The sequence below is a fragment of the Danio aesculapii genome, chromosome 2 (assembly GCF_903798145.1).
Source record: "Danio aesculapii chromosome 2, fDanAes4.1, whole genome shotgun sequence".
Classification (NCBI taxonomy): domain Eukaryota; kingdom Metazoa; phylum Chordata; class Actinopteri; order Cypriniformes; family Danionidae; genus Danio; species Danio aesculapii.
The window spans coordinates 17,547,853-17,561,715 of NC_079436.1; the positions used below are offsets into that span (position 1 = coordinate 17,547,853).

General features: G+C 43.3%; 1 protein-coding gene across 2 annotated transcripts in view; it reads left to right on the plus strand.

Moving 5' to 3' along the window:
- Positions 1-13,863, plus strand: part of si:ch211-267e7.3 (ADAMTS-like protein 2) — a 65,068-nt gene that overhangs the window by 25,410 nt on the left and 25,795 nt on the right. For both annotated transcript variants that reach the window (XM_056473921.1, XM_056473929.1), the window contains exons 3-9: positions 5,778-5,853; positions 6,051-6,153; positions 6,458-6,603; positions 8,789-8,912; positions 10,206-10,286; positions 10,372-10,547; positions 12,399-12,798. In XM_056473921.1, coding sequence (XP_056329896.1) covers positions 5,778-5,853; positions 6,051-6,153; positions 6,458-6,603; positions 8,789-8,912; positions 10,206-10,286; positions 10,372-10,547; positions 12,399-12,798 — 1,106 coding nt within the window. The remainder of the gene's footprint in view (positions 1-5,777; positions 5,854-6,050; positions 6,154-6,457; positions 6,604-8,788; positions 8,913-10,205; positions 10,287-10,371; positions 10,548-12,398; positions 12,799-13,863) is intronic.

Below are 13,863 nucleotides of genomic sequence, written 5' to 3' on the forward strand. Positions count from 1 at the left end.
CCTTGAGGAAACCGGCTCCACTCGCAGATTGTAACCTTGCAAATGTATTGGGTGTCACCCAACCCGTAGCTCTACAAATGTCTGTCAGAGAGGCGCCGCGTGCTAACGCCCAGGAGGATGCGATGCTCCGTAGTGGAGTGCGCTCTCACCCCCGGGGGACACGGCTCACCCTGGCCCAAAGGCGAGGGAGATGGCATCCACTATCCAGTGGGCCAACCTCTGTTTAGATACGGCACTTCCCATCTGCCGACCACTGTAATGGACAAAGAGCTGGTCAGAGGATCTAAGGCTCTGAGTGTGGTCCACATATATTCGCAAAGCGCGAACAGGACACAACAATGAAAGGGCTGGGTCTGCCTCCTCCGCGGGCAGCGCTTGCAGGCTCACTACCTGATTCTTAAACGCCGTGGTAGGAACCTTGGGCACATAGCCGGGCCGGGGTCTCAGGACAACGTGAGAGTAGGCCGACCCGAATTCTAGGCACGAGTCACTGACCGAAAATGCCTCCAGGTACCTAACCCTCTTAACCGATGCCAACACGACCAGCAGAGCTGTCTTCAAGGACAGAAATCTCAAGGATACTGAGTCGAGTGGTTCGAAGGGATCCCCACGTAGGCTCGTAGCACTACCGCGAGATCTCAAGAAGGTATGAGAGGGGGGCGGGGGAAAACATCCGCCTCGTACCTCTGAGGAACTGGATGATGAGGTTATGCCTCCCCACGGTGCCGCCATCCACGCATCATGATGAGCGGAGATGGTGGCCACGTAAACCCTCAGTGTGGAGCGCGACAGCCTTCGCTCCACCTGTCCTGAAGGAAAGAAAGCACAACACTGATCTGGCAAGATCGGGGGTCTTCTCGGCGAGAAGCGCACCACTCAGTGAATAGACTCCACTCCAGGACGTAGGCATGCCTCGTAGAGGGTGCACTAGCCTGAGTGATGGTATTAACCACCGCCACCGGTAGGTTACCTAAGTCTTCCTCGTCGCGTCTTTTGGACCCCACGTGGAGGTTCCACAGAACTAAGCGAGGGTGCCAGATGGTGCCCTGTCCCTGAGAGAGTAGGTCCTCTCTCAAAGGGACTCGCCAGGGGGGGTGTCGCGAGGAGGGAGAGTTCTGATATCCAGGTCCGGTTGGGCCAGGGGCGCAACTAGCAAGACCTGCCCCTCGTCCTCCCTGACCTTGCACAGAAACTGCGCGAGTAGGCTCACTGGGGGGAGTGCATACTTACGCATGACTCGGGGTGGAGTCGCCATTCTCCCGGGGAAGGAGCTGCCGTGAGAGCCTGTTGGCCGCACGGTTGAGCCCATCCGGGGTGTGAATAGCAAGCAGCGACTTCAGCCACGTATGACTCCAGAGGAGCAGACGGCGAGCGAGCTGAGACATGCAGCGGGAGCGTATACCCCCATCCGGATGGAATACGCTACCGCGGCCGTGCTGTCCGTCCTGACCAGCACGTGTTGCTCCCTCAGCACCGGTAAAAAGCGGCGCAGAGCGAGAAACACTGCCAACAGCTCTAGGCAGTTGATATGCCAATGTAGCTGGGTCCCCCTCCACAGGTCCGCAGCAGCATGCCCGCTACACACGGCCCCCCCCACCCCATACTGGAGGCATCTGCCGAAACGACAGCCTGCCTGGACGCCTGACCTAGGGGCACACTGGCCCGTAGGAAGGAGGGGTCCTTTCCAGGGGGTGCGGGTGCGGTGACACAGCGCAGTGACAGTCACTCGGTGTGTGCCCGCGTGCCATGCGCGTCTGGGGACCCGATCGTGAAGCCAATGCTGTAGTGGTCTCATATGGAGCAATCCGAGCGGCGTGGCCGCGGCTACGGATGCCATATGCCCCAGGAGCCTCTGAAATAATTTCAGGGGGACCACTTTTTTCCTGTCGAACTCTCTCAGACAGTTCAGCATTACCTGAGCGTGCGGATGCCGGCGAGCCGAAGGGGCGCGAGGGCACCCTCCGCGAGCTTGGTGAAAACTCGCGGAGACAGAGAGAGCCCGAAGGGGAGGACCTTGTATTGCCACGCTCGACCTTCAAACGCAAACCGCAGAAACTGCCGGTGGCGTGGAAGAGTGGAGATATGAAAATACGTGTCCTTCAGATCTATTGCTGCAAACCAATCCTGAGGACGAACGCATCGCGTGATGCGCATCTGCGTAAGCATTTCGGAGCGCAGCCAGTGAAGGCAGCGGTTCAAAATGTGCAGATATAGGATTGGCCATAGCCCACCGCTTTTTTTTTTTTTTTTTTGGGCACGATGAAGTGCGGGCTGTAAAACCCGCGCTCCATCTCGGCTGGAGGGCCGGCTCGATTGCATCCTTCGCCAGGAGGACAGCAATCTCCTCTCGCAAGGCAGGGGCGGACGCAGGACTGACCCTGGTCGCCCGTGAACCTGGGAGGCCGTTTCGCGAACTGAATCGCATAGCCGAGTCTGGTCGTATGGATGAGCCATTGCGATGGGCTGGCCCGCGCTAACCAGGCAGGCAGAGCCCCCGCAAATGGTCCCATCCGCACGATCGCTGACGTGCCAGCGGCGGGGCAGCGTGGAGTGAGTGGGCTCATCCGGGGAGCGCTGGGGTCCCACAGGAGAGCAGGAGAGATGTTCTCGTCTCGCACTCAAACTCCAGGAGAGGGGCTGAGAGTGGAGAGAAAGGAGACCGTTCTCTCGCGCTCCATGAGCCATTGGCGAAATGCACCGATCCTGCGAGCTGGAAGGCATAGCGTCCCAGACAGGCAGTGTTCGGGCTGTCACATCCGGAGGAGGGGAAAAGTGCTCTTTCACTGAGGATTTTGATGGCGTTTTTTAAAATTTTTTTTTTTTACGCCTTTAAATAACGTGCCCCGCCCTCCAGCTGGGAAAGAGCAAATTCCCTCCTCTTTAGATGGCCCGCCTCAGGGACGCTTCGCGGTCCGTTTTACCGAACTTGGCGGCGCCCTGGTCGGGGACGCTGGTTGACTGCGCGATGCTCGGCGCAGCCGCGTGGCCGGAGGCACAGGCAGGGGCGGCGAAGCAAAGCTGCGGGCGGGCGTCCTCGGCGAAAAATCAGTGGATGTGGATGGCTCGGCGGGGGGGAGCAGTTATACAATCCCGCCGATAGAGACCTCGCCCATCGCCTCCGGCTGCTCTATCACCGGCGTGAATTCCTGGGCGAATTCACCGTCAGTGTCGCCGAACAGGCCAGCCTGGGATATGGGTGAGTTAAGAAAGCGAACTTTGTCAACGTCACGCACATCACCAGGTTTAGCCTGAGGTGGCATTCCTGGATCACGGATGTGATCATCGTCCTTCCCAGGGCACACACAGCCGATTTTTTTTTTTTTTTTTTTGTAAGAGCATAGTCGGTTGCGGTGCGGAGCGCATGCTCAGTCCTGGGTCAGAACCATCCTCGCGCAGCCGGGCCAGCGCCTGCGCTTGGTAGCGCTGGTAGGTGGCCATAGCGTGCATGGTGAGGGGGAAGGCGCACGCAGCACACTGCGTGAGCCTACTGTGCCCATCCAGGAAGAAGGGGGTGGGGAGGCTTAGAAGGTCTCGCCTTCATCCTCCACATTACACCCCTCTAATCGGTCCGGCCGCCGGGCTGGGGGATAAACCATCTCCAGAGCCACGGCCGAAGCAGCCTGGGGAAGCACAGCCGCTTAGTCTGCTTTTGGATTCGACGCCGCACTCAAAGTCCCGGAGGGAGCGAGCGGGTTCGAATCCTCGTCAGACCTTGACAGCCCAACATCCAAGGATGGTGAGGATGGAAGCGCACGCAGATCGGGCAGAAAAAAGTGCCCTCAGGACAGCGTGAGTTTACTGTGCACTTCCGGGAAGAAGGGGACGGGAGGCTTTGAAGGTCTTGCCTCCTTATATCCTCCACATCACACCCATCTAGTCGGTCCGGCCGCGGGGCTGGGGGATAAAACCATCACCAGACCCACGGCCGAAGCAGCCCGAGAAAGCACGGCCATCACGTCTGCTTTTTAGATGCTAACGCCGCGCTCTCCACCCCGGAGGGAGGGAGCGAGCGGGCTCGCATCCTCATCAGACAATGACAGCCCATCCTCCGATGCAGCGATGGACATCTGACCCCCGGTGTCATCAGGTGAGAGAGCGACCATCCAAGGACGGAGCGCTTCTCTTCACCTGAAGCTTGGATGGAGCGCGTGGAGGAGCGAGAGGTCCGCGGCCCGGGGGCGGCGGATTTACTCTCACTAAAAACCCTCAGATCTGCCCGAGTGCCAACCGCAGTGCGGGGGACAACTGGGGTGAGTGGCTCTTTTGCAAGAGCGAGCCACGATCTTAACTGCGCAACAGACATGACATCAGTGATGGCATGCACTGCCCGCGAGCACCGCATTAACATGCTGGACCCCAGACATGAAACGCTGTGCTCGTGTCCATCATCCGGGGATAGGAAACCACCGCATCCAGAAACGCACGGTCGGAGTGACGTCTTGAAAAAGACGCGCTGCACGACCGTGTTGCTCTTTTAGGAAAGCTTTTTTCCTATATACAAACCGCTCTTGGAGGACCGGACCCAAAGGACGCCAGGCAAGGGAAAGGCTCTGAAAGCGAAAAGGAAGTCGAGCATGGCACTGGCTGCGTCTTTATAGCATGACTGATTGTCATTGACGCCAGCTGTGCACGCTGACGCTGCCAACTCATTGGCATTTCATTGGCCCGTTTTTATACTCTTTCAGATGATTGGATTCTGACGAAATCCCCATAGTGGAAGTTTCCACATAGCATTGGAGTTCCCCATCCGAAGGGGAACTCAAAAAGCTTTTGTATGAGGAACTACTTTCTTCCGCCATTCATTCACATCTGCAGCTGATGTCAGAACAGCAGAAACTGTTGCTACTTTACCAAAGTCACTTTAGAGCTAATATTTGAATTTGAATGATAACATAATGTCTAAAGTCATGACAAAACAGGTGATTTTGCTGACATTTTAATATTATAAGGCTGAACGGCATGAAATATTTCAGTATTTCTCTGTTGCAAGGGGGATATCACAATAATGAACCCTAAAAAAGCCAAAGCAGTGCAAACACTACCAGATTACTATTGTGCGATAAGGAAAAATGCTAAACACATGCAGGCGTATCTTCTGGTCGGTCTCTGTCGCCATCTTGTGCATGGACAATGTCAACTGCCTTTGCTCTGCTCAATGACAGACTAATGGCCGCTGACGCGCTGTCTCTAGGAATTTATAAATGTTTAAATCTGGCACTATCCTTATAAATAATCTGCATAGTTGCAATCTAAACAACCACATTCTTGACTAAAAAAGGCTCAAATTACATTATGTTGTCCAACAGCAGCAATATTTGTTAAACTGTAGAGTGACTCTGCTTGTTGCTGTATGTGGGTGGAGTAACACACACGGGGGAAGGGTGAAGTGGCTGGACGAGTGCTGTTATTTGCAGAATATTGCACGAATAACAGCCAGTCAGATTCAAGAACCAGATTCAAGAACCAGTTGTATAAATATTATAATCTTTGGCTAAAACATTGTCATGTAAACGGCCCAAGAGAGCTCTCTCTAATCCCTCATAGACAGCAAGGTTCCCAACTCCAACCCAAAAAACATCCTTAAAACTAATGCTTCAGTGGATCAGTCTGAATATCACTCTTAAATGTAATTTATTTGACAAATTTGTAAATTAACATGCTGTTTTAAATATTAACTACTAACGCACCAAAAGTGACGCACTGCAGCTTTAATAAATGAGTAAAAATGTAAAGTCTGATCATCAAGAAGGTCTAATACATCAATGGCTTGTTTTCAGACTGACGTCGACCCAAAACATCAACAGTTCTTTCTGCACTGGACCTTCAAAACAGTATCAGCTGTGCACAAATCAGGTACAACCTAATGTTTAAAGCCGTTTTGTGTATAATGAAAAGATAACCCATAATACTTTGACTATATTTCTGGGTGGAATACACCATCCCAGCCATCTGGCATAACTGTGCATTTTTACACATGTTGGCACAAAACTGTTTGACCTGCTGCCTGGCTCACGAGCTGTGTCTTTATTGTTGTCTGGATGTTTGCCTAGCCGTGCCCAAACAGCAGAATCAGCTTCAAACAGCACCAGTGCTCTCAATTCAATGCCAAAGCCTTCGGCAGGAAGCACTATGAGTGGGTTCCACTTTATCCGGGTAAAAAAACATCCTTCAGTGTTTTCTTTTTTCCAGCCCTCTCTGTCTTTCTCCATCTTCAGTGTTCTGAGTTCACTTGCTCTCCTTCCTAGTCTTTTAGTGTTTTCCACTCTTCTGAATTTCTTGTCTTGGCTCCTGGCCAGCTCTATTATAGCTCACAGATGCCCCTTTAGGATTATTTCCTCAGCCTAGAGTCCCTATGCACAAAAGAGGCCTCTCAGTGCCATAAAGACCTATTATCTGTAGAGGAACTCTCTAAATCCTTGATGGTAATGATGTTTTGCTGATGTCACCTCCTGTTCAGATGATTACATCAACATCTCCAATAAGCCATGTGACCTCCAGTGCACTACAACCACAGGGGAGAGGCAACTGCTGGTTCCTGCTCATGACGGAACGTTCTGCAGGGACGGCATCTACCAGGGGGTTTGCATCGAAGGCCAGTGTCAGGTGTGTCACTGTTGCAAAGTTACCAGTTACTGTAATTAAGTTATTAAAGTAATTACTGTAATTAAGTAAAGTAAGGGATTACTTTGCATTTTAGGGTCATTTAATTACAGTTACTTATAATTAGGGCCAGACAAAATCTGAAGATTTTAAATTGTTTTTGCTATTTCTGTGCAGAATTCTACAAAAAACCTGCAGATTTTTCAAATGATTTCAAAGTGTAGGTGGTGAAAATCAAAATCCTAAATAATAATAAAAAACTTAACTTTCATTTAAGGTTTACAATCAAAATCCAAATAAAACATTTGTTTTAAACAAAGCTACAGCATGTCTTTCATATAATACTATAAATATATATATAATAATCCACTAAATGACAGAAAATATTTTATGGATTTTGTTGTATATAAAATATGTAAACATTTGCATATTATTTACACCCCAAATCAGAAAAAGTTTAGACAGTACAGAAAACGCAAATTAAAAAAAAGTTGTGATTTCTAAATTTACTTTGACTTGTATTTCATTGCAGACAACACAACAAACATTTAATGTGTTCCTCATGATTTTTATTGTTTTGTTTTTTCCATAATAAACTCATTCCAATCTTGGTTTTTGCAACATATTTTTAAAAAAACATTTTCCACTTTGTAATGTTGCCATTTCTTTTCACAACACTTAAAAGACGGTTTTGCTTTTCAAAATGCGCCACACATTCTCTATTGGAAACAGGTCAGGCATGCAGGCAGGCCAGTCAAGTACCCTTATTCTCTTCCTCCGCAGCCAGGACTTGTAATGTGTGCAGAATGTGTTTACATTGTCTTGTTGAAATATGCATGGCCAAGGGCACTGACACAACCCCATACCATGCCAGACCCTGGACTTGTTGCTGGTAGCAGTCTGGATGATCCTTTTCTTCTTTGGGACGGCATCCATTTCCTCCAAAAAATACTTGAAATACTGATTCATCTAACCATAGTACACGTTTCCACTGTGTGATGGTTCATAGTAGTCAAGAGAAATCGACAGCGCTTCTGGACACTGTAAACATAGGGCTTCCTTTTGGCACACTACAGTTTTAACTGCCATTTATGGATGTAACTATGTATTGTGGTACTTGACAAAGGTTTGCCAAAGTAGTCCTGAGCCCAAGTAGTGATATCGCTTATAGATGAATGATGATGCTTAATGCAGTGCCGCCAGAGGGATCGGAGATTATGGTAGTACAGATTAGGATTGCACCCTTGTCCTTTACACACTGAAATTCCTCCAGATTCCTTAAATCTTTTGATGATGTTATAAACTGTTAAAAGTGATATATCCAAATGTCTTCCATTCTTTCTTTGAGGAACATTGTTTTTAACCTAATTTTGTCATGTGTTTGTAGGCAAACTGGTGATCCTTGGCCCATCTTTGCTCCTAAATGACTAGACCTTTCTTGGATGTTGCTTTTGTACTAAATCATAATTACAATCACCTGTTGACATCACCTGTTTTAAATCACATCATTATTTAACCAATTTACATAATTGCTAGCCCTAAACTGCTCCTGTGCCAACTTTCTTTTGGAATGTGTAGCTGGTCTGAATGACAGGAAAGGATGTATATTTACAAATGAAATAAAGTTGACCAGACAAAACATAAAAAAATATTTTGTGTTCATATTGTCTGCAAAGAAATACAAGTCAAAGTAAATTTGGAAATCACTACTTTCTTTTTTATTTGTGTTTTTCATATGTCTCAACTTTTTTCTGATTTGGGGGTGTATTAGAAAGACACTAAAACCTATTATATTGTTCTTACTTATCAGAAAGTTTTTTTCAGTTAGATTAGTAACTATTGTATTGTTTTATATATATATATATATATATATATATATATATATATATATATATATATATATATATATATATATATATATATATATATATATATATATATATATCATCCTTGTTATGACTGGGCCCTAATCCTGATAACTGATAAATAGATAATATCCCTAATATTAAAATTAATAAAAAAGTGAAAAATTATTTTTACAAATATATTAAAACTTAAAGCTAAAAAGTAATATGTGTTATTAAACTGTTAGTGTTTTTGAAATAACTTTAAATGACCATTAGATGACAGCAAAGAGAGTCTTTTAATATTATGCTCAACACTAGCTGTTGTGCTGTTTTGGTTGCAGGTTGTCGGGTGTGATGGGAAACTGTATTCTAGTAAAACCATAGACAAATGTGGAGTCTGTGGTGGAAACGGAGGTTCATGTTATCGTGTCTCAGGATCTTACCGGAAAGGGATCACACAGTTAGGTATACCTTTATGTTAACATTAAGGGTTAAAAGTATCTCTAATCAAATTTGTTTATTTTTTTCACATATATTTATAACGGTCTACCTGAAAATGAAAATCATATCATTTTTGACAGACTATCCTGACCCCATGGTTTTCCAAACCCTATATAGCAAAAAAGCATGATTTAAAGATATGTGTATGAATTGAATTGAAATAATTGAAATGGGTGTTTCTCAGTGCTGGGTTGGGGCTGGAAGGGCATCCGCTACGTAAAACATATGCTGGTTGGTGGTTCATTTCGCTGTGGCGACCCCTGATAAATAAAGGGACTAAGCCGAAGGAAAATGAATGAATGAATGAATGAGTTATGTGTATGAGTTAAATAGGTGTAGTTTTATTCTGGTTGTGATTTATAGCATTTTTTGTTGCATAAAATAATTTTTTTTTCAGACATTTATATTATTGTTTACACAACCCATCTTCAGAAGTATTTGGTTGTATAACCCTGATTATCAGTTACAACCAATGGAAATATTTGTTATTCTGACAAACGGTCATAAAAAAAATAATACAAAAATCTATATAACAATATTTTTATTTGCAATTTAAAAGAAATGTTATCAGATTTTTATCAAATAAACCAAAAAAATTTGCATTTTTCTCAAACTGCTACACAATACATCCAATAAATTCAGACAAACAAACAAACAAACAAACAAAAAAAAAAAACTCAAGTTGTCTCTCTGTTTTAGAATTGTTTTTTATTTAAATGTGACCCTGAACCACAAAACATGGACATCTTGTGTTGCATGAGTATATTTTGGCAGTCAATTCATTTTTTATTGTGAGTAAAGATCATGTTTCATGAAGATTTTTTTTTTTTGTAAATGTCCTTCTGTAAATATAGCAAAACTCACATTTTGATTGGTAATAAACATTGCTAAGAGCTTAATTTGGACAACTTTAAAGGCAATTTTCGTAATATTAAGATTTTTTGAATCCTCAGATTTTCAAATAGTTGTTAAATCTTAAAGTATACATCGATGGAAAGCTTATTTATTCAGTTTTCAGGCAATTCACAAATCTCAGATTACAAAAATTAATACTTAGGACTGGTTTAGCGGTCCAGGGTCACATATTGACTTTCATTTTTGTTTTTGCATTCAGTGGAAACATATACTGAAGTATTTAGACACTAACATTTTTCAATACATATTCTTATATATTTAATAATAACCTTTTGAAAATGTCTAATTTTGAACAGTCATAAAACACAAGCACTGTTTATAAACATCTCTTTATGTCTTTAGGTTATGTGTTTATAACTAATATACCAGTTGGTGCTACTGACATCCAAATCATAGAAAGGCGGAAAACTGAAAATATCTTGGGTAAGAAAGTATTTGATTGGTGGATTAGTAAAATTTTTTTATAGAATAATAAAGAGAAAATTACATGTCTTTATTTATCATCTAGCTCTTTCGGATGAAGCTGGCCACTTCTTCTTCAATGGCAACAGTGTGATTGACAATCCACAAAACTTTCATGTTGCTGGGACTGTGTTTAAATACAGGAGGCCTGCAAACCTCTTTTCTGATGGCTTTGAGTACATCATGGCTCAGGGCCCCACCCAGCAGGCCCTGAATGTCATGGTAGGTATATAGGTATGTAAATTGATCACAACCATATTTTTATTTGATCTCATATGTGACAATATATCAGCTAGCAGCATATATTATTAAAGATAATCAAGTCACCTTTATATAGTGCTTTATACAACACAGATTTTTTCATAGACAATTCACATGAATGAATAGGAAAATAAAAATCAGAGGGGCAAATTTAGTATAATATTATTGAGTACAGTCTAGGGGAGCCCAAACTATTTCTTATGAAGGGCCAAAACTGGATTTAAGCTATTGGCCAAAGGTACATATAGCCGCCATGGGTAATTTCCTAATTTATTTAATAATATTTAAAAATAACTAGAATTCAACATAAATCAACATAATATTTAAAAATATTTGAAAAATCTGATTAATTTACAACATTTAGTTGAAACATTTAATTTCAGTTTGCTTTTCTTGTAGTTCAGCAATAAAACAAACACACAAAAAAAGGTTACGTCAACTTAGAAATGACGATCTCATTAACCTCAATCCTTCTCACTCTCTTCTCAGATGGGGTGGTGGACCAAATCAAACGTTACACGCATTTCCACTGTCAGGCCATTGTGAGCCAGGGCTTTTTTCAATCCAGCATGTGCCAATAGGAGAGAGAGCAGTGAGGCCGAAATCATGTCGTCCCCGAATCAAACGTCACACAACCCGCAGGCAGGCAGGCAGATAAAGCACACCATCGCATCATCCCGATTAAAATGAAGACAACCGAAACAATCAAATGACATTACTGTACTGCATTACATTATATGTCCATACGCACAGGCCTATGTATTATGATTCATTATATTTGTTAACTCGCCGACCGACTGTTCGATTTGTGCATTGAGTGGTCTCGCCACTAACGGAGGGATGACCCAGTGCACTATCCATAATATAAAACACAGAAATTTTCTGGTAATAACTCGGTATAAAATTTATTTTTTAACATCCTCGTTTCGGTAGATGCCGTCAAACATTCAACCCAAATGCTCCGGAGAGTCCTAAAACATATGAATTTTTCCATAGGCTATATGACTCTTAATAGGTAATCCCCTTTTATTTAAGAGAATAATTTAGGATGCTGCATATTATTCGGTTATCTTGAGTAAAGGAAACCGTTAAGTGTTTCAGGACATAAGAGCAAGAAATAAAATATAGACTATAGCCTATATTTCGTTGAGCTCAGCAGCTATCCTCTAATAAAGCAATGTATTTAAAAATTCATTTTGTCATACTCTTTTCAACAGTCTACAATTTGGGACATACTAATTCTATTTTCGCCTCACAGCAAGAAGGTCGCTGGTTCGAGGCTCGGCTCAGTTGGCCTTTCTGTGTGGAGTTTGCATGTTCTGCCTGCGTTTGCGTGGGTTTTCTCCGGGTGCTCTGGTTTCCCCCACAGTCCAAAGACATGTGGTACAGGGGAATTGGGTAGGCTAAATTGTCCGTAGTGTATGTGTGAATGAGTGTGTGTGGATGTTTCCCAGAGATGGGTTGCGGCTGGAAGGGCATCCACTGCGTAAAAACATGCTGGAAAAATTGGTGGTTCATTCCGCTGTGGCGATCCTGGATTAATAAAGGGACTAAGCTGAAAAGAAAATGAATGAATATTTAGGACAGTTTATTTGCGATTTAGGACGCAGCAAAAACTGATTGACAAAGATCTTTTTACCATTTTTCTCGACAGCGGAAACAAGCCTTTCATAGCTCTTTAGAAATCTATATCTATACTGTGTACAATTCTCAAAAAAAATGACATGACCAATACAGTTTTTATTTATCTAATTTATTTACAAGATTTTACTTATCTTTAATAAACCTCTCTTTTTTCCTCTATACATTCAGTATTACAACCTCAATGGAAAGATGCCTCACATCACATATGAATACACAGTTCCTCGAGCTCCGGCTTTTCCAATGACCTCTACGCCCGAACAACCTCAGATCAGCAACCTGATGTCAAAGACATCCAGAGACCCTTCAGTGGCCGAGCCCAAGGGTAACACGTCCTCAACAGAGCATAATGAAATTGAGGCCCGGAAGCAGTATGAAAAGAAAAGCAATCAGAGCAGTTCACTAGTCCCACAGGATAATGTAGATGTGCACGAGGAGCTGCTGTGGGGGCTTCAGGCCTCTGTGAACTTCAGTGAACTGCCCGCTCTGGTGTTGTTTAGACCCGCCAGTGAGGTCTTGCAGAATGAACTGGATGATGAAATGCACCACCTTGAGGCACAAGAGAGTTTCGGTACGTAAATTTTAGGGTGAAACATTTATTTGTTGCTTTCACAATAGAGCTTTTGGCTGTAAAGTTTAGTTTTGATTGATTTGTGTCAAACTCCATTTGGCTTTTTTTTTTCACGTGAACAATATGTGGTTCATTATTTATCTATACAAATAGGAATATTCTATCATTATGAAACAGGCATTGGTGAAAAAAACTAGTATTTTATGTATTTATATTTTGATCCATGGTATAGCTGACATTTAGCTATAAAAAAGCCTATTTTAGTAACACAAAGTAATGTAACACAATTTGAAATCAGTAGAGGTTAGGTCTATAAATTAGCTTTTTAACTTAACCAAGTAGACAAAGTGTCTAAGCAATTTGAAAGATGATATTCTGTGTGTTATTTTTTAGGCAGTCACTGTAACAAAAATAATTACAATTTCTCATTGTTTGTATTTATTGTAATCTTTTTAAAGGTTTATCTTTGGCATTGTTATGACAGGACAGTATATACTGATAGGAAGTGAAGTTGGAGAGAGAGGGAAGGGATCTGGAAAAGTCTTGGACTTGAATTCTGGATGCCTACCCATGGCAACATTTACTGTAATTTTTATTAATTGAATGCACTCTTGATGAAAAAGCATGTTATTTAATTTACAAAAATCTTAGGGGCTGTTTACACATAGTCACTTTTTTTTCTAATTGGATAGCAATCTGGAGAAAAGTTCAGGTGTAAATGCTCTCTGAAATGCATTCCAGATTGATATACTGTAAATCAGATATACTCAAACCACTTCAGGAGTTGGTGCAGAACACATTCTAGAGATGAAACTGGTCAAGTCTAAATGCATATGGTTGTTAATAATAATAATAATAATTAATAATAATAATAATCCCAGCCATATTGCACCAGACCGCACATCACACACCAGCTGATTGGTGGAGAGGAGACAGAGTGATGAAGCTATTTAAGATATGGGGGTGGTTAGGAGGCCATGATGGACAGAGGCCAGTGGGCAAATTTGGGGTTAAACCCCTACTCTTTTTCGAAGGACATCCTGGGATTTTTAATGACTATAGAGA